The sequence below is a fragment of the Lissotriton helveticus genome, chromosome 10, assembly GCF_964261635.1.
Source record: "Lissotriton helveticus chromosome 10, aLisHel1.1, whole genome shotgun sequence".
Classification (NCBI taxonomy): domain Eukaryota; kingdom Metazoa; phylum Chordata; class Amphibia; order Caudata; family Salamandridae; genus Lissotriton; species Lissotriton helveticus.
This window is the reverse complement of record NC_136071.1, coordinates 881803477-881827747: the sequence shown is the minus strand read 5'-3', so window position 1 is coordinate 881827747 and position 24271 is coordinate 881803477. Positions and strand designations below refer to the sequence as shown.

Genomic DNA, 24271 nt, shown 5'->3' with positions numbered 1-24271 from the left:
CTGGTATTGGTAGGTTTTTGGCCTCTGCGCACTATAGCACTGTGGCCCAGTGTAAAGTGCGTAAGCGCTCTGAGTGCGTGTGGTGAGAGTGGCCTGCCCTCCCATAGGAATGCATGAGGGATATGTGTGTCCATAGTAATTCATGGAATGAGAGGAGTGCAGAACTTGTGAGAATAAATGCTGCGCAATGGTGTGACTAGAAGTTGGCATTTCTGTGTGCTATGTGTCTGCCTGCTTAATGTGAATTTCATGTCTGGCTTGTGAGTGTCAGGGGCTGGATGGTGTGGGTGGCTCCAGGAGACAGGGTGAGTCAGCCCAGTGATGAAAGGAGAGATCTGCATTCAGATGGGAGGGAGAAGTTGCACCTGGGACCTGAATAGGGCTGTGCCATCCCTCCACAATACTGGCTCTGCCCCCTGTGGTGTGTTTGATCACTGAGCCCTCACCTGTCAAAGAGGAGAGGAGCTGGGAAAAACAAAGTGCTCCAAATCCCCCCTAAACCAGTTCTGACTGGTGTCCCCAAGCCCTGTGCTGTGACTCAAAGGAAAAGGGTGTATAAATATAGGGGCTGTGACCCCATGATGTTGTGCTGTTCTTTTGACTTGAGGGGGGCCTGCTGCTGCCGGGCTCCAGGAGGAACCCCCACAAGGGACTGCCTCCCTGCTGGAGGGCCCTGTGAGCTGGCCTGCCTGGGCCCAGCCTTTGCCCGTTCACTCTACAGGACTTTATGGGACTTTCAATCCTAGCGCCTTGAAAGTGCTTCATTTTTATTGCAGAGAGCTTTTCTTATCCATGTAGCGCGGGGGCTCCGCAGCGCTGAGCTGCCTCATCTACAGAGGGAATCCAGATGTAGGGATTCCCCCGCAAATGCCATTCATCAAGCAGGTGCCCACCCCTCATCTGTGCCCTTTAAAATCCGAGCGGGAGCCCACGCCGCATTTCTGCTTATTCAGGTATAGAAGGAGCCCACCCCGCATTCGTGTATCTTTGGCAGTTGGAGCCTCCCCCGCTTTTACCAGAGAAGAGAGATCACCCTGAGGAGAGCCACCACGTCTGACCGCGGTGACCCGGAAGTCAGGCAAGGCTGCCTTACGTGGGCGGAGCTAGGGCCCAGCAGCGGAAGTTCCCGGGTACTGGCAGAAGCGTCCTGCTGCGTGCTTATGAGAGGGGGCGGAGTCCTGCAGACGGGAGCCCAGAGGGAGACCGAAAGAGTCCTGCGAGCTCCGGTAAGTGGGGGCTCAAGTTGGGCAACGTCGGTCCTCAACTGCACCGCCAGTTAGCGGCAGCTGCAACGGCCTGGGCAAGTTTTTCTTTGGAAGTCCCGGAGCTGAGCTTTACGGGCACAGCGGTGCCCAGGCTGATTTGGCTCAACTGCACCGCACTAACGGGCAGCGGCTACGTGTGGCGCACTCTTGGGCAATTTGGAGTTCAGTTAGTCCCAGAGTAGGGCACGGCTCCCATCCATGCCTGTGTCTGTTTTATTTCCAGCTGCACCGCAGTTGCGGGCAGCTGCACCGGGAGGAGCACATTGAAAGGGGGCTCCCTAGGCACTATTAGTGCCAGTGCTTTGCCTGCTGACCCAGCTGCACCACCAGAGAGCGGGCAGCTGCAACGTGGGGCCCTATTAGTTTTGAGAGTCCCAGAGTGGGGCTCCCCAGGCACGGTGGTGCCAGTGCTTGTTTCCACAGCTGTCCTGCGATAGCGCAGGCAGCTACAACGTCTTTGAGGCATCTTTATTGCTAAGGAATCGAGATGGGGTCAGAAACACTCCAGCCCTGCCCCAGCACTCTGCACACTTTTGCTTTTGAAGCCAGCCCTGACTTTGTGGGACATAGGGCATTTGAGCCCTTGTGAGAGGCCAGTGGGCCTGAGGCCAGTTTCAGTGTGTTGTGCCCCCGGTTGGGGCACACTGTGTTCATGCTAATTATTGCCTAAGGTGGTTAGGGTTGTGATGCCCATTGCATCTTGTGATTTGATACCTCAGGTGATTTATGTTTATGAGGTTGGCACCTAATGTGTTTTTATGCCTGATGAGATTCCTGCATAATATGCTTTGTGCATTCTATGGTTTATGTTGCAGGATCTGATGCTACATTCCTAATGTTGCCAGTAGTTACTGGTTGTGCATTATATGTGTTACTATGTGCATTTCTAAAGGTTCTGACTGTGGCCGGATTGGCCCGGCCAACTGTACATAATCCCCTGTAAATATTGCCTGGTGCCAGTTGGCACAGTGTCCATTGTGTGATTATGATCTAATGTGTTTGTGACAATACAAAGGCTATCTTTGATATAACCTTGTGTGGAGTTCCTTTTGTGGTGTGTCTAGTGTGTTGCTGCTCTGTGTGTGTGTGTGTTGCGCGAACGCTTAACACATTGCCTCCGGGATAAGCCTGACTGCTAGTGCCAAACTACCAACGGGGTGAGCAGGGGTTATCTTGGCGTGTAACTCCCTTGCCTTGACTAGAGTGGTGGTTTCTGCCTGGCTTTGGTGCAAGCCTTAGCCAAACAGAAATCCCATTTCTAACAGCTATCTTGCTCTTGGGAAATGTCTGATGAGGAATAATAAGTGCTGGTCCCCAAAAAGGTGTGCAGGTGGACCCCACTCGCAACAGCTGGCTCAAATAAAGCACTTTGTATAGATAATAATGAGATCCCACCGCGAACCTGGCATAACACCTGTGGGTTAGAAGTACTGGAATATGGAAATATGCATCCTGAAGATTCAGGGATGCAAAACGGTCTCCTGCCTACAAGGCCAGTAGGACCTGGCTCAGGGAGTGGATCATTAACCTGTCCTGCCAAATGAACAAGATCCAAAGCTGAAGAGCCAGAATGGGTCTCAGACCTCAAAGATGTGAGAGGTGGGAAGTCCGAGTTTTTGAGACAGTAGAGCTTACAGAGGATGATGGAGGCTCTATGAGCTGCTGCTGCTGCTGTTGGCTTCACCCATTAGATCCACCTCTACCTCAAAAGGAGGAATGTATATGACATGGTGTCTGGACAGGCAGAATCTGGTGAGATTGGACGGTCATGGAATAGCCACAAACTTTCTATGAAGCTCAGCCCAAAGTGTGAGCTGGAGGTCTACTGTTTTTGAAGAACTTTAAGGTGAAATTGGCTGTCTCCCCAACCTACTCCTTGCCATTTAATGGGAAGTCCATGAGTGTGGCTTTGGTATCTCCAGAGCATCCAATGGAAATCATCCAAGTGTTCACATGAAGGGAATGTTAGGCCCATAGATAGATCCATGTCCATAGAGTCCAGGCTGCACTTGAGGATCTGTTTTGATACATCCAAATCCTCGTAGCCCAAATATATAACTGTGTTTATAGGTCGCGCATGCACTGTCTGCAAGACATGCTATATTCAATGCAAACCACTTCTTTACCACCTCCTGCTTGCCATAGGTTCAGTTCAGTGTTGCTCTTCTTGGCTACCTCCTAACTCGTTTGCTTGTCCGATGCCTCGCTTCTGTTTAAGGCTGAGGAGCACCGGCCAAGTACAGGTTCCTTGCACATGCATGCTATTCTGTCCTTTGAGAGAACTCTTTTTTAAATATTGCTTTCTGCCTGTCGCAAACATCTTTTGGCACCACCACCCCATCTTCTTTTTAATTGTTAATTTCGGTGGCAAGGGAGGGTCGTGCAGGAACACATAGCTATATGCATGGGGCGCCGTGCTTTATATTTCAGCATGGCACCCGAGTTTTCTGTTGCACCCCGTCTACTTTTTGTTTAATTTCCACTGCCAGGGACCGTCGTGCACAAACACATAGCTATATGCACGGGTGCTGTGCTTTAGGTTTCAACCCGGCACCCGATTTTCTGTTGCAACCCGTCTGCTTGTTTAGTTTCCTGCTTGTCTTTCAGCTTTGCTCCTATCTCCAAGCTCAGTTCAGCCCATTGTCTGTATCTGCTTTGCTCCAGCCCCCCTCTCGCTGTCTATGTTGACCACTTCCCTCCTCCTCTCCTTTTTCTGGACCTGTGATTGTTTTTTTTTGTTTACTAAATGTTACTTTTTCACGGTAGGGCAGTATGTGATCGCAGGTCCACTTGAAAAAGATTGACTTGTTTCGCTCCCGAGCTCTTTCAGTAAGGTGTTTGCTTGAACCAAGCAAGACTGGATGGCTACAGTATATTTAAAGGCAGATGCCATGTTATTGCTGGAGTAGGACTACAGTCACTAAAGGCCGTATATAGTGTTGAGGCTGCGGAGGGTGCTTCGGGCAGGCGTTCCAGTGCAGGAGACCTCAGGGACAAGATCTAAGTGTTGAGGTTGTTCAGGGTCCCTTTCCTACTTCCTGATGCGTGTAATATTTCCTGGATTGAAGAAAAGTATATCAAGTAACTAAATTCTTCTTAGTGTCTCCGAGCACAGCATCTGTACGCAAAGTTAACATCTGATGCTACCTACGTCTGTGTGTATCACTTGGTGCATGGCTCACTGAGTTACCATGTTGGTGATCTCTTGCGTTGGTCCAGTCATCCAGAGCCATGCTGTGCTGGATCAAAATGTGCTGTGTGGGCGGCACGGCATACTTTAAAGTCACTTTCGTTTTTGATGAGGCTGGAAGTGACACGACTCAATTTGTATGACGCACACATTAGCAGGAAGCCCTGCGAGTTCATGCTAATGTGTGCGTCACACAAGTTGAGTAATTGAGTAATTACTTTCGAGCATGTCATGCCGCTGTTCTGCTGTTTCTAAGTGCTGTAAATAATTTGCGAGTTACCCAATGTATGGTACTTAGTTTATGACCTTAGGAAAGATGCAAGACTGAGTCAGTCTTAATTCAGACTCATCACCTGGCAACAAGTGCTTTCTTAGAGCAGTACATGTTGGTAATTTTACATTCATTGAGGTACCTCTCACACACACAACATCCCTGCAAACATTGATAAACATCACACGAACACAGACATCCTTACCCTCAAATCCATTTTGCATAAATAACTACACACTACACATTTTAAGTCTTATAATAACATGCCACACAATTCAACTACACACACTTCCCCGCCACATAATTCCACTCCAATGACATAAACTGCACATAATTCGACTCTACTCTAAACCATATAATTACATTCCACACAACACAATTAAAATCCATTTAATTTCACTACATATAATTACACTCCAACCTACATTTCACACAGCATATTTACACTGCATATATATCCACTCAATTCCAAACCACATAGTTACACTCCACAAAACGAAAATCTACCACATAATTCCACACCATAAAATACTCCTCCACACCATGCCACATAGTACCACTACAAACCATGCCACATAATTCAACACAGCACAATTCAATGCCACACAGATCTGCACCACACAACATAATTAAACTCCACATAATACCACTCAGCTCAACATAATTACATTACACATAATTAGACTCTACTCAATACAACATAAATATCCCCAACATCAATGCACTCAATGCCACATACCAGCAATCCACATAAATGAACTCCACACCATAACACATAATTACAATAAGCATAGTTTCGCTCAACGCCACACAATTCAACTCCACACATTTTCAAAACACACTACATAATTGCTCACAAAACCCCATATTTCAGATACACAACACAATCCCACAACACACCACATAACTCCAAAACACACCACAAATTTACACATCATATCACAACTAATAATTCCAATACAACCCACATAATTCCTCATCAAACCACAGACATCCACAACAGTATCAACCAAACACATAGGTAAAAGACATTGTCATTTACAATGCCTGTAGCTCTAACTCTTGCAAATGAGAGACCTAATGCAATGTAAATGCTTGTCTTCATATGGTCTGTAAGGCTCTTTACTGTACGTTGTGCTACTTCCCACAAAGCATGAACATTGTAACCAAAGAGGTGGCATTAGCACTGTAGATTACCAGGCTGCCAGAAGCAAAAACCTAACAGCCCATTGCGAATCCAAATTTCTTCAACGCCCACTTAGAAGGTACTATATGGAAGGTATTTAGATTCTGCTTGGAGGAGGACGTTTGGATGACCAGACTTTCTGGTGATGGGTGAGAGGGAAAAAGATGGAGTTTACCCAGAGCAAGCCTGGGACGCCTGGAAATCGGTCTGCATACTGTCCTGCCTAAAAAGTGTTTGTTCCCATGCCCAATACAGAATCCAAAAGGGTTTAATTGAATACAGGCAAGGGCTCGGCAGTAGGGCAGAAGATCTGAAATAAAATGTTAGACTGCCCCTTCTCTAAAAAAAATCTTATAATAGTATTTTGACCCTGCTCTCATTTCTACTTCCATAAGTACATTAACATATCTCAACCCTCTTCACTGTTCACCTTCGGCCACCTGGTTCATTTCTTTTCCCAGCTGCAGACTGATGCACAATGCTACTACGCACGGACACGTGCTAATTGCCAAATCTGAAAAGTATCTCATTCTCTTTCTTCTTTCGTTTTATAAAATGGCAATGACACATATGTCGCAGCGCTGGCGCTCGTCGCAAGGACACACCGACACAGGGGTAAGGTTTGTACGTCTTACTTTATTCCCTGCCAGCCTCACACTGACTTACAGACTAATGGTTTCCTCTGACCTCACTTCCTCTTCCTGCTTGCCTGTCCTGTACCAAACCGGAAGTCAGGCGGGACGATGCTACATCTCCCCTGTTTTGCAAAGTCTTACCTCCTCTATATCTCTTCGACCAGATGTCGAGGTTTCCTTATCAGACGTTGCGGCCGTTCTCTGTGTCTTGGCGCTGGACTGTGGTGATTTGTGATTTCCACCATTCGCGTGGGGCTGTGGTGGCGTGGGTCACTGTTGTCACTCTGATTGGAAGAGTCACTTGAGGGTAAGTTTGACACAGTCTCATGGCAGCCGCGCCGGTTGCATTTTCTGAAGTGTGAGATGTTTCTCGTTATTTGCTTGTGGTCAGCTTTGGCTGTGACCATGGTTCCTTTCCTCTTGGTGACTTGCATAGGAGTGTCGAGGTATCGACTGTCTGCTTTGGATCGCCGATCGCTTTGCACTATCACCCAGTTTCCTTCGTGTATGTTGGAGTCTTTGGCATGTCTGCGTTGATCAGCATATGTCTTCATTCTATGCTTCTTGGTGTGATCGATTTCCACGAGGGTGTTGTGATCAACCGTGACTTTTCGTTGTTGAGGAGTTTCGTTTAGCATGGGCAGTCTCATCCGAGGTGTTCTTCCTAGCATTAGAGTTGCTGGGCACTGATCAGTGGTGTTGTGCGGCGTATTTCGATACGCTCTTAGTACTTCATTTAATGTCTGCTGGATATCTCGGTGAGTCAGTTCTGCTTGCTGGATTGCCCTCTTTAGTGTCCCCATAAATCGCTCCACCATGCCATTTGCCTGTGGCCACAGCGGAGTGATTTTCTGGTGTTTGAAGTTGAGATGGGTTGCAAAGTTTGTGAACTCATGACCGTTGAAGGGAGGTCCATTGTCTGTCTTTACTCGCAGTGGGATGCCCCAGGCTGCAAATATCTCATCAAGCACTGGGATCACTGTCGTTGCTCGAGTCGATGATATCAGTTGTGCGAATGGGAAGCGGGAGTATTCGTCCATGGCAACAATGATGTACTGTCCTGATTGTAGTGGGCCGAAGAAGTCGACCGCAATCTGTTGCCATACTCCGTCCGGCAGCTCTGACATTTGTAACGGTGCTGGTGGTTCTTCCCGGCTGACTACTTGGCATGTGATACAGTCTTTCAGAGTTGTCTCGACCATATAATCAAGGGTGGGGAACCAGACTCGTTCTCTCAGAGCTTTCTTGGTTGCATTGATGCCTCTGTGTCCTTCATGTGCCAGGTTGATGACCCCTTGGCGCAGTTTGAGTGGAATTACGATTCTCCCCCCTCTTAAAAGGAGACCATTGTCACTGATGGAGAGTTCCTCGCGCACTCGTTGGAATGCGGCTAGGTCTTGTCGAAGTTGAGCTGATTCGGAGGAGGACTGCTTCACGTCCCTCCAGGAGTTGGAGCGAATGCGGGTCATCACTGCTTGGACGAGGGGGTCAAGTGCGGATGCCTCCTGGATGGCCTCAACAGGAACAGTGGGAGGACACGCAGCGTCGACAACAAAATGGAGATATTCGTCAGCCACAGAAAGTGCAGAACGGGCACCTGCCAGCGGATGTCTTGACATGAAATCAGCCGGGTTTTCAGCTTTACCAGGTTTGTGGATGATGGAGAAAACGTAGTCTTGGAGGCGCAAGCCCCACCGCTCAATGCGTGGTGGCATTTTCGCATTGGGGTTACCAAAAATTGTAATGAGCGCCTGATGATCTGTAATGATCGTAAAATGCTTGCCATAAACAAAAAGGTGAAAGTGTTCGCACGCCCACACCACAGCTAGGCTTTCCTTCTCCGGCTGGGAGTACGCTTTCTCCGTATCCGTTAGACTGCGGCTTGCATAAGCAATGATGTGTCGCTGGTCCGAGTATTCGCGGTATTGGGCCAGAATGGCACCCAGGCCCACTGGACTGGCGTCTACCGTGATTTCAGTTTTCTTTTTCGTGTCGAAGTACGCCAAGTTGATGGCCGACCCCACGGCATGTTTGATGACGGAGAACGCATGTTGGCACGCGTCCGTCGATTCGAATGGCTGACCTTGGCGAGTAAGTTCCCGCAGCGGGTAGCTGATCGTGGCGTAATCGCGGATGTACCTCGCGCAATAGCTTGCCATGCCAAGGAAGGAACGTAGGTCTGTGACATCTCGGGGTTTCTGAGTGTCGGCCAGGGCCGCTACCTTCTCGGGGTCCGGTCTCATGCCCTCCTTCGAGAAGATGTGTCCATAAAATTTTAAGGTGTCTTTGTGGAATTCACACTTGCTGGCATTGAGTGTTAGGTTTGCCGTCATCAGTGCATGACAGACTCTGTCCAGGGCTGTGTCGTGTTCTGTTTGGTCCTTCCCAAATACCAGCAGATCGTCACTGTAGTTGAAGGCATTTGGGATGCCTTGGATGACTCGCCTGATGGCCTCCTGGAAGATCTCGGCGGCCGAGGATATGCCAAAGTTCAGGCGTTTGTAGCGGAATAGGCCTTGGTGCGTGGTGAAAGTCGTGATATATCTCGACTTGTCGTGGAGCTCCAGCTGGTGGTAACCTTTATTAAGGTCAAGCTTGGAGAATACTGTGGCGCCATTTAGTTTGGTAATCATGTCACTGATATGCGGCCCAGGATGGCGTTCCCGCTCGATGGCGGTGTTGGGCGCGCGCATGTCAACACATAGCCTGACCTTGTTGTCTTGCCCCCTTTTAGGAACTACCACGACTGGCGATACCCACGGGGTGGGTCCCGTCGTGCGTTCTATGATGTCTGTTCGAAGGAGATCTTGGAGCTCGTCATCGACGGCTTTTTGTAGATGGAATGGCACCTTCCTATGATGTTGGGCAACGGGTGTCACATTTTCGTTGATGTGAAGTTTTACTTTGAAGTGGTTGAGCTTCCCGAGTCCTTTGAATAAGTTGGGGAATTTCGCAACAATGTCAGGAGTGTCCTCCGTCATGTAGAGGAGTTCTACGAGTTTGAGTCTTTCTGCTGTGGGTAGACTGAGGAGACAGTCTGCCAGATCTGGTCCTTCCACTACATGGATGTAGGCGTCAATTGTCCGGTCCTTGAACGTGAGAGTGGTGCGGAAACGGCCTAAACACGGCAGTGGCTTGCGTGACATCCACGTGAACACACGGACAGCAGCTGGTTCCAATTTGGGCTTGTGTTTCATATTTTGATGTTCTAAAGCACAGATATAATTCAAGGATGCTCCAGAGTCCAGAACAAATTTAGCTGGGTGGTCGCCTATCAGGATGTCGAGTTTTGGATACCGCTTCAGTCGATCCGGGTCTGCAACCATGCATATGTACTCATCACGATCCGGGTGGTTACCATGCATATGTATTCATCACTGTCTTGTGATGTGGGGGTGCGCGATGGTGACTCACTGGAGGTGTCTCTACGTGACCGATAGGAGTCCGTCACATGACGCCTGGTGCGGTGGCTACTTCCGGAGCGACCTCTTGAGTGATGCGAATAGGCTGACTGCGTGCTTGAGTTGGACGAGCTGGAGGACCTGCTTCCCCTCTCTTTTATGGCTCGGGCGTGATGACGTGACTCATGTCCTTTGGTCGATGATCTGTGACTTGGTTGCTTGGCTTGACATGCAATCTCAAAGTGATTGTCTCTTCCACAACGGTGGCATCGTTGCCCGATTGCTGGGCATTGTCCTGCGTGTGGGTAGTCCTGCCCGCATCTATAGCAGGTGGGCGTGGCTTTTGCGGACCTCGTGTGTCGCGAGCTTCGACGCGAGGGTTGAGACCTGTGGGATTTGGAGGTGGACTTGGCATTCTTGGAGGACCTGTGTGCCTGAATGCGCAGAGCGTGGTCTTTGTGGTCCGATGATTTCTGTGTCCCCATCCGCTTCGCGTAGTCCTCCGCCTGGTCATTAATTCTTGTCAGCTCCTCAATTTCGTCTAGTGTGTAAGGTTTTTTCAGGAGTCTCCGGCGCAAGGTTTCAGAGGAGCAGCCGTCAATGATACGGAGTCTCAGGGCGTCTTCCGTTTTGAAGTTGTCGAAGTCGCAGTATCGTGCGAGTCTACGTATGCGCATGATGAAGTCACTCATGCATTCATCTTTCTCCTGCGTGGCAAGATTGAACGTATGGCGCTCATAATCTACGTTGCGTTTGTGGAGAAAACGTCTGTCAAGGGCAGCTTTGGTTTCATCATAGGTAGCTGTTGCAGCGTTGGGTAGTTCTTTGATGATTTGTGCAATGTCTGGACCAATCAGGTTTCTCAAGGCCACAAGTTTTTGCTTATTATCTTGTACTAGGGAGCCGACCATGTAGTCCTCGAAGTCTTCACTCCATGTTTTCCACGATGGGCCCATGCTGTTGCCCGGCGTCATTGGTAAAGGCTGAGGTTGGCGCATGAATGAGGCTCCAACCGGGTTGTTCGCCATTGCAGGTACGTTGGCTGGGGAAGCTGGGCCTCCTGTGCTGGGAACTGGGCTTCCTGTACTGGGAGCTGGGCTTCCTGAACTCACTGTGCCTGACGTGCTTGACGCTGTGGTGGCAGTGCCTGAGGAGCTATCAGGGCCTGGATTGGACATCTGCACTTAGCTGGCTCTGAATGGCTGTATAAAGCGTTATCCAGTGCTTATTGGCGTATTATTGGCTGTACACAGTGTTTATATGTTACTATTCAGCTCCTTGAGCATTAGCGTGTCTTAGTTGCCTCTTTATACTGGCAATGTCCTTATTAGCGAGTGGCGCCTGACTTTAAGATGGCCGCCATGGAGAGAGTGCAGGTTTTGTTTGAGGGCGGGCGCCTGACTCCAAGATGGCCGCCGCGCGGGACAGTATGCCTCGTGTCTCTGTCCCTGGGACCAGGTAGACAGCGCGCGTGAGGGAAGCGGCAGGGTTTGGACTCACCCTCGCTCCTCGCGCTGTATCCTGTTTTGGCTCTTCTCTCCTCGCTCGCGCCTGGGATCGGGTGCTGTTCTCCGGCGCTGCACACTCGGCTGCTCACTTCTGGACACGTGGGGGTCGCGCTCTGACATACGCGTCTACCTCCTGGTGCAGCAGTTGGGGTGCTTGGGGTGCCGTTCGAGCACCCGCGCTCGGGTTCCTTCGCGCCTCTCTTCCCTGGGCAGTAGCGGCGAGCGCTTCTCGCCGGCAGCAGTCGGGTGTTTCTTGGCTTCGGCGGTTTTTCTTTCCGCTGCAGGGTTCGGTGGTCGGCCACGTTGGGTGGCTGAGCGATGCTGCTTGTGGGCTTTACAAACATCCCACCTTCGTCACCATTGTCGCAGCGCTGGCGCTCGTCGCAAGGACACACCGACACAGGGGTAAGGTTTGTACGTCTTACTTTATTCCCTGCCAGCCTCACACTGACTTACAGACTAATGGTTTCCTCTGACCTCACATCCTCTTCCTGCTTGCCTGTCCTGTACCAAACCGGAAGTCAGGCGGGACGATGCTACAACATATTAGACATTTAAAGACCCTTTCTGTATTATAACATGCCTGTGACACATATTAGACATTTCAAGACCCCCAACTCAAAGGAGACCAACACATATTCTACAAGAACACTACTGATGAATGGCGAAATAATAGGCGATGTAAAAACATACATGCGTCACAAAAGCTTGCTTCTTGAGCGATGCAGTCCTCTGTCTCTTTTTTGTACAGACTGGCAGTTCACCAAACATAAAGAAACATACTGAAAGACTGCCTAGATCATATGACCTCTTCAAACCTAACTCAAGGTCCACTTTGCTTCCACCCAACATGCTAACATTGCGTATCTGATTGCAACTGAAAGTACATACACCACATATAACTTTAAGGGTAATCAAGTTGCTTGTTCCCTCTCCCCATCTCCTTGGTGGTGATGTCGGAAGTGGGTCCTCGAGATGAAAAGTAGTGTTTTCAGGCAGACAGACCCTTCGCATAACTTTCGTAAAACCCCTAGTTACGCGACAAAAAAAAAACGATGCACCCTCCCAGATATTTTTGCTTCTGATGCCTGCATGCATTTCCACCACAATAAACGTGGCTGATGCATCATTGGACACTGGCAAGTTCATGGAGAAACGGTTATACCGTCTTGTCAGAAAACAGATTTTTGTGAGTCGGTATTCTGAAATTTACCGAATGAGGAACTCTTCTTTGCATGCTACATTATGAAAAGTGTTTAGCAAACAGCAGCGTCTAATTTTCAATTCGGATAAGAAAACTGGAGCAAAGTTTAGTATTTTTAAGAAGTATGTTTTTTACATTACTTTAAGGTTTTATAAAGCGTCGTGTGTTAGTAGTACCTTACACAAACAATCACCACCGACCTGGAGATCTCTTGATTATGGGCCAGATGTAGGTAAATTTATTTTACCACCTCTTAAATACCGAATCATACCGATTTGGTATTTAAGAAGTGGTAAAATATAAGTACCGAGATGTAGGTAAATACAGATGTGCATTTACCGAATCGGTAAAAATCGGTATTTACCGATTCGGTAAATACCGACCGGTAAATGCCCATTCATTCCTATGGGCTTTGAAGCCGAATTTCACAAGGGTGCAGGGGGTGTCACTTTGACACCCTCTAGCACCCCCAAAACGGGTTCAGGTGCCATGTGGCAGGCATACCTGCCTTAAGGGCAGGTCTGCCTGTCATATGGCACAGGTGTGCATAAACACATGTGCATGCACACCTGAATCGGTATTTTACCATCAAATTGTATTTGATGGTAAAATACCGATTTTGTAGGGCTTGTGGGACTCAGAAGAGTCCCACCTACATCTCGATTTTACCGAATCTGTAAAAATACCGGTCGGTAAATTTACCGACCGGTATATTTACAGATTCGGTAAAATTACCGAAATGGCCTGTTTTCAGGCACCTACATCTCAAAAGCCAAATACCGGTCGGTAACGGCCGAATTCGGCCGTTACCGACCGGTATTTCGCTACCTACATCTGGCCCTATATCTTTACACTACAACCACATAAGCGAATGCATGTGTTCTGCTCAGAATAAAGTTCATTACATCCACAATACAATGCAATGAAAGGGACACGATGCTAAAAAAATCTATGCTTAAATAAAATCCCTGTTTCAATAAAAGTGCCATCCCTGACATATTCGGCCATTTAATGTATTTCTGTGTCGCACAGCAAGTGAATTCTCATAGAAACAGTTTTGTTGTGCACCGCTAGAGGGCAACCTTGACAAACCATGGACAGCGAAGAGGAATTCAGCTTCTGCAGTCAAAGCACGCATTAAACAGATGCACAAAAATGTCCACCTTGAATCAATCCCCGCCGGATACCTATGAATAGCATTTTCATCAATGCCTGCTGAGCGTTGGCTCTACTTGCACAACGAAGGAGTTTCACTTTTTTAGAATGGTTGGTGGCGTCCCAAAAACACAAAGTACTGAAGCAATCTGTTACGAACATTAAAATAGTTCCCTTCTTTTGAAGAAAATATTTAAAATCAGAAGGGAGTATTAAAATACAAAAGCAGAAAGCAAGAGAGCCTAGACAATTCAAAGGCATGAATAACATGCGTGCAATTTTGAGGTTCAGTTCTGCAGAAATTGTTCATGTCATAACCCTAACTCCAAATTTCAAAGGTATATACTTGTAAGGGCCCATAATGAGTGCATGTTTCCATTCTACTTCAGACAGACAGGGGTATATTTACTAACATTGTTCGGCGAGTTTGTGTGACAAAAATGACACAAATCAGGGCATAATGCAAATTTCAAATTAACTTTCCAGTGGAAAATGTGTTTCGCGCTGGTAAGTCACCTGAAGGCAATGAAAGCAACAAAAAGAAGCACCTAGCACAGCTTCACATTAGTTTGCGTCAAGGGGCGTTCCATGGGTGGTACCTGGCCATTCCCATGCAACTATCTATGGTTTAAAATGCAAAACCCCATCTATTAAAAATATAGCCCGGGATTTGAATAAAAAAGGGTGCCTTTTTGACAAAGGAGCTATCAGGCGCGGTGCGTCCATTGTGGCGTGGGGGCATAATGCCGCCCCGCCCGCCAACTGTTCATTGGTTTTGTGATTTTACTATATATTTTGTACATGAACTGTAAATTAGCTTTATAAGAACCAAAAGGAAAAAAAGATAAGCAAGTACCAAAAAAGATTAAATATATATACAATTTATAAATAATAAAATGAATCGTTGATTTCTCAATTGGGTGGTTAGTCTGTGTACTGTTGGGCTACATCATCACACATTTTACCAATACCTTTTATACCCACGGGTTTGTAACTCCAGTTCCTTCACTTGGTTATAGACCGTTCTCAAAATAATTCCAATCATGTCAGTCAGCATGACATCACATCGCCCACCCCCTTCAGAATCTGAAGGGGGTGGGCGGGGTGGCGTCATGTTGACTGACATGATGATGTCACCAGGGCAAGCAACACAAGTGCGCATGAGTGGGGAAGGAGGGTGAATTTTTTACCAGTGCCCACTCATGCGCACTTGCGTTTGCACTTTTTTGTGAATGCCCATTAGGAGCCCTTCGGGCTCCAAATGGGCGCGTTGCGGGCGAAGGGAAACCTGTGCACCAAGCCAATCCTGGTGCTGCAGCAGCGCCAGGATTGGCTGCGAGGGGATGCCAGTCCCCATTCGTGACGTGAGGCGCCAAGGGGTCGGGGAGCAGAGGTGGCGCGGACCCGGACCGGCGGTGACTGAGGTACGTTTTTTTTTATTTATATTTAATATTTAATTCCCCCCTCGCTCGACATCACCCCCACCCCCCCTCCCCCTCCCAGCCGCAACTGGATTTGTGCAATATTTGAAGGGGAAGTCTCACACAGCAGGATTTCTATTCATACACAGTATGCGCTATAACCTCTGTCACTATGTTTTTATCTGCAACAGATAAAGGTTAACACTTGGCTCTGGTATGTTTTACCTGTTTGATCATTGTTGACATCCTTACTTTGTTACAGTGTAGGTGTGTATGTTTGTGTGCCCTCCACATAACGTTGCATGTTCCATCTCATTTTGAATTATGGGTTATTCGACAGGAGCGGAGGGTGCGTCCATTGGGGCGTCATCTTCCAGTGTTGATATTCTCGTTTTGGTGGCAGTTATACGTTTCTCATGCTTATTTATGTTTGTGGTCATTTTATCAACTCTGGCATAGAGGGCATCAAGCTTATTGTCGATAGGGATGAGAATTTTCTACATTGTAGGCAGCAGAGTCTTAAGGTCCAGGCCATCCGCCGTCTTGTGGATGTCCTGCGAAGTTAAAGGGTAACTTTAGTCTGGTTGGCATTGCTTTTGCTTATCGTCGATCGCTGTCCCGTGGTGCCGAGGATAATGACTACTGTCCTGCGAGCCAAGAGATTACAATCTTTACTGCAAGGGTCAAAGCACGTAATTAGCTTGTTTTAAATAGCTCTCCACAGTAATGCTTTCTGCCCACATGCCGTGCTGTCCTGGCTGAAGAACTTCCGGCAGCAGGGTCGTGAGAAGAGCAGGACCGGGTCTGTTTACTCTTTATTTTTATCAAAACAGTCCTTCATGCCAAGCTAATATCCCGAGAGTTCAGCAATCCCTTGTAGCATAATCAAATAGGTCAGCATGGTTATTCTATTGCCACTTTGGTCATGAGGTATTCATCCTATGACAGTAGTGAGGGTGCATTGATATGGGGGCACTTAATAAGAACAATCTGTGACCCAGACAGGTACAAGTTAAGGCATCGCGCAAGTCTCAACATGTAAGGCTGAACTGTTAGGACTATGTTATGTCCCTTAGTTAGACCTTGCAAAAGCCCCTTGTAGGTTGTTCGAGCCCACTTGCTCGCCGTACTGCAGTACGACTATTTTACGCCCACCACTTATAAAAGTCACCAGCCTCCACTGGGGGCTATTGAGGAAAAATGCATTTCTTTAACCTTTCTTTTCAATTGTACAGCATGCACATAAAGTAGGAAAAGTTTTGAAGGTAGTATAAACACTGTATTTTGGAACATTCCTGAACAAAACCTGTGCTAGACTCAATGTAGCGCAGCAATGTTGGTAGCTTCGCTGAGCTATATTTTTGTGTAAATCTGCCCCATGGAGTACAACCAAAGAAGGGCCCAAAAATGTCCATCTTTCACCAGTATCCTAATTCCACTGTAAAGTACCCCTCACCTCCAGTAGACTAACATAAGTAGGACGTTCAGATTTAACCAAGTCTCAAAAAACCCAGCAGTACTCCCAAATATTACTAACCAGTAACATGCAGCTGAACACAATTTTACACGTATATACACTAATAAACATTTGAGTACAATTGCTGTACATAACAACATTTGGGAACAACTCACAATGAGATTGGAGACAGAAATCGGGAGAAGTGCATGTTCATATCAAGTTGTATTGAGTGGAAGAAGCTTTAGAGGGAAAAGTTAATATAACATTTTGGTAAAAAAATCTTGAGTCTCTTGCCTAAACCCGGATTGTTGGCACATATACATTCACATTTAGTAATAAAGTAGTGAGTGGATTGAATAAAAGTTGCTGGTACAGCAGTTTTCAAGCCCTGTAGTCTCTCTCCAATTATTTTCCACACCTGCTTAACTGCCCCTGTGTTTACAGAGGGCAAGTCCTTATCCATGAAAAGTTCCATCCCTCCCCCAGTAGACTGCTTTCTTATATCACTCATCACAATGACACATCTTATAATGTGCTTATTCAATCACATTCTACTTAATTTTAGAAAGGCAGTGAAGCATTAAAATTCCATTTTGTGTTTCTCAAAGACTGTAAAAACAGATGGAGGACAGACCGTGGAAATAGAATGAACCCATAGCTAGAGCAATGACACAAAGGTTTCCATAGAAATGCAGGCCTATGCAAATCGAGGAAAGTGCTGAAAGAATCCCTGTCTTAAAATGCTTTACTCACCTTGTACTGACCATACACATTTTCCATCTTCGCGTTGTTTTCAACTTTGAACTTTAACCCGTTTACTGCAGCGGCGATTCCACCGCGGTACAGGCGTTCGATTGCACAGGCGGTGCCGCGTCGGCCAACGGACGTGCACAGCACTACCGAGGTAGTGCTCACGACGGCCGTTGGCCGACGAACGCATGCAAGGGACTAAAGAAGTCTTCTGCTCCAACATTCCAATGTTTGTCTTTCTGTTTCTCCTTTTTTTAATTTAAAACATTCTAACCTCACTGGATGGAATGTTCTAGTAGCCTTATAGCCCTTCGGAGATTACATTCAGTTTAGGTTAAGTAAATAAAGGAAATTACATTTAATATGATTTAGGTAGCTGCAACAATTAGGCTTAAGTTTAGTTCAATTAAATAACTTAAATACACATAAATTAGTCTGGTTCAAAGGGATGGTCATTCAAATTTGAAAAACCTCCTTGTTGCTATAGTTGTAATTGGGGTAGTAGTTTCAAAGTAGTGGTACCATATGGTAAGAGGCCATGAGGGTGAATTATACAACTGATCAAACATTCCAAGCAGTATCTACTTTGTTTCTATTTTAGCCATGCATAAAATGATTAAAATACCTGATTAATGCTCAAATTCTGCTTGATGGACTTCACGGGACTGCCTTCTTCACAACTTGCCTCCGAGCCTGTTGTGCCCCTCCTCCACCTTCTTGACCGCTTTTCTGTGTCATAATGGACATCTTCTGTTCCGCTGCTATCAGAATATTCTAGACTGGTAGCCTGTGGATTAAAGTTTATGTCCATTTTCCCAAAGATATGTCCTCTTTCTATTTGATGTATTGGTGTTTTTCTTTTTGGCCAAAGAAACTTAGCCGATCCTCCTATATCCTTGGCAGAGTTTACAGATGAAGTTTCAGAGTCGGAATAAACAGTCTCTGTGTTGGTGTACAACCCTGAGGATGGGGAGGTTACAGGACGGTAATGGTCGTTGCCGTACGCCCATTCAGTATTGTACTGAGAATCAGTGTAACAAGAATCCTCCGACAAGTGCCTTGGTCTGCGTTGCAACTCGTTCAAAGCCATATCCCAATCAACTTCCTCTTCGCTGTCCGAGCCCATCTCATCATAGGCAGATGTCACTCTAGACTCTTTCTCCAGGGATTTGAACACTTGAGTCTTAGGTTTGGCCAGCATTCGAGGGCGGGGTTGAGGAGCATTCTGCAGCGCTACCCAATTCCCATCAGAGCTTTGTAAAACGGGAGATGGGCCTATTTGAAAAGGAGAAGCAAAAATATTGTATTAAATTTACATTATTGCAATAGTGAATTCTTGATGACCGAGATCATCCACTTGTTTACACAACATTATCATGAAACAACAAATAAAATACACATGCACATTGAAAATATAGGCAGATACACCATATAGCATTAATAGTCGGGGAGAGGAGTTGCCTAGGGCGGTCAACGTCAAATCTAGGGAACTGGGGGCCACATTTATGAAAAGTGACGCATCGCTGCGTGAAAACAGCGATGCGTCACTTTTCACTGCGCACTCCTTGCGACACCATTGATGCGTCATATTTACAGTATTACGCATCATGGCACAAGGAGTTACAGATACGTCAGTATTTCTGACGTATCTGTATGGCGCAAAAGTGACTCATTGCTGGAGTGTGTCACAAAAGTGACGCAACTGGAGTGTGTCACAAAAGTGACGCAACTCCAGCAATGTGTCCTTTCACATGGGGCAAGCCCCATGTGAAAGGACCTGCGTCAGTCTTGCGCCTGCTGTGAGGCAGGCGTAGACGCATTTGTGTCCTAGAAGTGGCGCAGTGAAATCTTATAGATTTCACTGCGTCACTTCTATGACCCTTTCTTGCGTCAGAACGCTCCCCCTGCATACATTATACCTGTCGCCGGTATAATGTGGCGCAGGGGTTTACAAAGTGACGCATCTACCTAGATGCGTCACTTTGTAAATATGGTGCAACAAGGCACATTTTTTACGCGGCTGGTGCGTCACAAAAAGTGACGCACCAGCGGCGTAAAAGTTACGTACGGCCTCATAAATGAGGCCCTGAGTTCCAGTCTCAGCAAGGACGTACAACATCCTGTGATTCTGGGCAAATCACTGAATCTCCACGTGCCTAACAAAAATGAATGTGTCCTCATGTAATGCAACTGGTGCTCGTGTAAAGCGCTCTGATACCCGATACCTTCGGGTCAAGTTCGCCCTATATAAAGCTCCATAAAAAATAAACATAAAATAGTTAAGCACCTGCAGTAAACAGGGGAGGAGGGGTGAGTGCTTTGGTGGCAATGATTCGAGTAAGGGCACCATAGCATAGATAACTAATATAATTTGTGTAGTGGCCAGTAACCATTGGGAGGTGCAGCAGGATTCCACAAATACAAGAAAGGCCGACTTTTAAGATTGTATAGAGGGTGTCAAAAATAATTTACAGTGGATATTGAAAGATTGATTATGAGAGTTCTCATTTGAGTTTAGAGAGTATTTTATGTTGACTAGTGAGTCTAACTGAAAATAAGAATGAAAAGGTGAACAGCTTAATAATATAGTTTCAGAATTAGCATAAGAAGAGGCCTTCTCTGCAAACATGTTACCGGTAAGAATCTTCAAGAAATTGAGCGACCTCCAATAACAAATATTAGTTTAAAGCACACTTCGAGGCAAGGTAGTTCTTGGTGGACCCGGCAAATTGAAACAGCATGATGAATATAAATATTGAAAGATATTGGCCCTTTCGGTGGGCTTCTTTGGGTTGATGTTCCTGGCATTTGAGTAAGCATGTTCTTATGTTATGAAGATTTGTATAGTGCTCATATACCTGGGGTGTATCCTGGCACCTATGATGTGGGGAGCTGCCCTGACAATGGCTATTGGAAAAGCCAGGTATTCAGTTTCTTGAGAAATTCTAGGAGGTAGGTGGATGATCTAATTTGGGGTAGGAGGTCGTTACAGGCTTAAGGAGCAAGGTAAGACAATCTGTGACCTGTGGCTCTACGAATTCAGGGAACATGGACGAGCAGGAGGTTTGCAGAGCGCAGATGTCTTTTCAGGGTGTGGAAGTTGATGTGTGTGCTGACATTGTTGTAGGATACTTTGACGTTGTATATTTGAACTTGTGTTTACAAATGAATTCGTTCATATATCTACTATATGGATTTTATTTTAGGTAGAAAAGATAGGATGATCGAACTTCTAGAGAATATTGTTCAATACTTTACTGCTGTTTGAGTCCTTGTTTCTGGTGTTGTGTGTCATTTGAAATGTGTAAATGCGAGGATGCATTGATTGTTGGATATCAAGTATAAGTGCAAAATTGTGTGAAAAATTCTGCATTGCATTTTTATACTCTTTTAAAATATTCCTTAAGAGTTCAACACCCAGGCTGCAATTACAGACATAGTAAGACTCAAAGGAGAGATAAGGTTAAGCTGTTACATTACCATGGGCAATTTAGCAGTTGGAGATGGTCCTTATATAGAAAGAGGGCAAATGGTCAGTGGAGAATTGAAACGTTTATTACACATGGTAGGGAAATAAATGAACATATCTAAGGCTAAGAGTATTACCTCAGATCCTTTGTATGAATGCCCTTAGCACTTATCTAATATGTTCACACACTCTTATCGATCTATAATTCAGTTTTCCAATATTCTCAATTCCTAGTTGATGCTGCTTCTGGGAGCACAGGGATGGTGCCACTGGCACATGGCACTGATTATTAATCCGAAACTTTCGATGATCATCCAAAAGACATCGAAATGAACCACTTACTGGCCCTCTCCCATTTCGGCTTCAGAAGCAACCACAGCACCAAGACCGCTTTCCTTGCTGCTACAGACGACATCTGCACCCTCCTTGACTGAGGCAAAACCACTGCTCTCATCCTACTGGACCTCTCAGCCATCTTCGACACAGTCTACCACTACACCCTCTGTGCCAGACTCCACGAAGCCGGCATCCACGACAAAGCGCAAGAATGTATCCACTCCTTCCTCACTGGCCGAATACAGAGTCAAACTGCCACAGTTGAACTCAAAACCCATAGAAATCAGCTGCGGAGTGTCTCAGGAATCCTCCCAGAACTCCACCCTCTTCAACATTTACATGGCCCTGCTAGCAGTCATCATCAGAAACCATAGACTAAACATGTTCTCCTATGCCGAAGACACCCAGCTGATCCTCTCCCTCACAGACGACCCCAAGGCAACCAGGAGCAACTTCCACAATGGGTTCAAGGCAGTCGCCACCTGGATAAAGGACAGCTGCTTCAGGGTAAACTCAGACAAGACAGAGATCCTCATCCTGGGCTCCACCTCCTCCACCTGTGATGATTCCTGGTGGCCCGCAGCACCCGGAAACACCCCACCGAGTCCAGGAAAACAGTCACCCATACGCTCATCAGCAGCAGACTCTACAATGGCTATGCCCTCTACGCTGCACCACCCAGAAGCTCCAAAATAAACTGCAGAACATTCAGTATGCCTCCGCCATACTCATCCTGAACATCCCATGCCACAGCCACATCACCAGCCACCTGAGAGACCTTCACTGGCTACCTATCAAGAAAAGAATTACCTTCAAGCTCCTCACGCACGCCTACTAAGCCCTGCACAATGCCGGACCCGCATACCTCAACCACAGCCTCTACATTTGCTGATTCTCCTTGATCTATCAGCTGCGTTTGACACTATTTCCCACTCAGTCCTAATTCAGAGATTGGATGAGATTGGTGGCAGCGGTGAAGCTCTGAACTGAGAAATGTTTTATCGGAGCTAACCCTTTCAGTCCAAATGGATCCTTACAACTCTAAAACTATGGTCTTGGATAAATGTGCCACAGGGATCGATTTTGAGTCCTACACTCTTATACATATATGCGGCTCCCCTGGCCAAACTTATCAGGTCATGTGCCTTCAATACGATTTCATACGCTGATGACATGCGACTTGTCATCACTAAGGATTCTAACCCTGAACTTACCAAAATCAAATACAAAAATTGTATGCTAAAAATTTCTTCCTGGGTCTTACTCTTTGGGGAGGCTCGCTCAGTCTTTTCTACTGTCTAGTGTCCATCTGAATTGGGTTTGTCCGTGACTCCCACATAACTGGTAAAAAAATGGAGGTGTCTTCTTGGACGATCATCTCTCCATTAATGAGCATGTTAAATCTATCTCTGGGACTTGTTTCGGCCTGGTGTGCATGCTTAGGAAAGCCTTTCATTTAGTTCCTTTGCATTCTAGGAAAACCCTTGTCCAGGCACTGATAGTGAGCCGCTTGGATTGTGGGAACTCCCCAACGGTCAAAATGAATGAAGGTCTTTTTTTCTAGACTTCAGGTAGTACAGATCAAGGTAGCACACCTAGTCTATAATCTTCCACTGCGATCTCCTTCTGAACCTTTAATACGTTCCCCTCCACTGGCTTCCAATAAAAAAAGAATGCACTTTTTTAACTTGTGTTTGTTTCTTAAAACATTGCATGGAAAGGGACTCTGTTACCTTAAAGACACGTTGCAGCCATATATCGTGGTACGCTTGCTCAGATCCAGTGAGCTAATACTGCTACACCACAAACATAATCGTAGCAGATATGGTGGCCGTACCTTTTCCTTTTTAGCTCCAAAACACTAGAATCAACTGCCCTCTGCCCTTACCCCTATGCTCTTGCTCAGACTTACTTTCTTTTCAGATATCTCTGAAAACATGGCTGTTTGATCTTTAATCATCTCATGAAATTGTGACGTGTATTCACTGCTCTGGCGCCGAGAGATCGTCCTGGGGATGATTTGTGCGCCTAATTAATTTAAAATCAAATCAAATCAAAATCCTTCTACACTCCAACAAGACATCTCCGCTCTGCCCAACTGGCCCTGACAACCATCCCAGGTATCCGCAAGGCCATTGCTGGAGGAAGATCCCTCTCCTACCTCGCTGCAAAGACCTAAAACTCTCTGCCTCTGCACCTAAGACAATCACCATTGCTGCCGCAATTCAGGAAGGACCACAAGACCTGGCTCTTTGACTGAACCGCAGATCAATCCTCCCCCTCATGCCTTGAGACCCTCACGGGTGTAGTCGCGCTTTATAATAATCCTGATTGATTGAACGTAACCCTATTGCACATGGACTTATTTTCGAATATGGTGGAATGCTCAACTTGCAACAGAATGAATGATTCATTTATCTAACTCAGAAATAAAAAAAATATATATATTTTTATAAAATAAACAAGCCTAAAAAATTTGATTAAATGAGTCAATGTGGAACTGCAGCAATAATGAAAAGGTATTGAACATGAATAAAAAGACAAGAATCTAAAAATTATTCTGAAATATTTGAGCCATTCTGAGTTAAAGTGCTCACTGTGGTGAATTATCCATGTGGTGACATTTGAAAGTGAGGGGGTGAGGGGGGGAGAACTGTTAAGTTTTACATCGCGTGCGAAGCGTGCGAGCACGAGTGTCATAAGGGAGGCTCGGGGTAGGGGGTTCTCCGCTTTCCCCTCAGATCTAGGCACGGCCCTTAACAACTACAGCATCTGAAATAATCCATTCATGATTCAACATAGAACATGCACGCACTATATTTATTTATTTATTGAGTTTTATATAGCGCTAGCCAGACCCGGAGGTTTCGGAGCGCTTTACATGAGAAAGAAACATTGTTACAGAATGGTTACACAATCTACATGGTGTGTGATGTGTTTTGAACGCAAGTATATCATCAACCCTATGTCTTATTTATCCAATTTTCTGTCAAAGCGGACTAGACCAAACATCTTTCCAGG

At 46.3% G+C, this 24271-nt stretch overlaps 1 protein-coding gene across 1 annotated transcript in view; it reads right to left on the bottom strand.

The window, feature by feature from the left end:
* Positions 1-24271, bottom strand: part of MYRIP (myosin VIIA and Rab interacting protein) — a 1796584-nt gene that overhangs the window by 334282 nt on the left and 1438031 nt on the right. The window contains exon 10 of the mRNA XM_078663521.1: positions 18071-18720. Within this exon, the coding sequence (XP_078519647.1) occupies positions 18071-18720 (650 nt within the window). The remainder of the gene's footprint in view (positions 1-18070; positions 18721-24271) is intronic.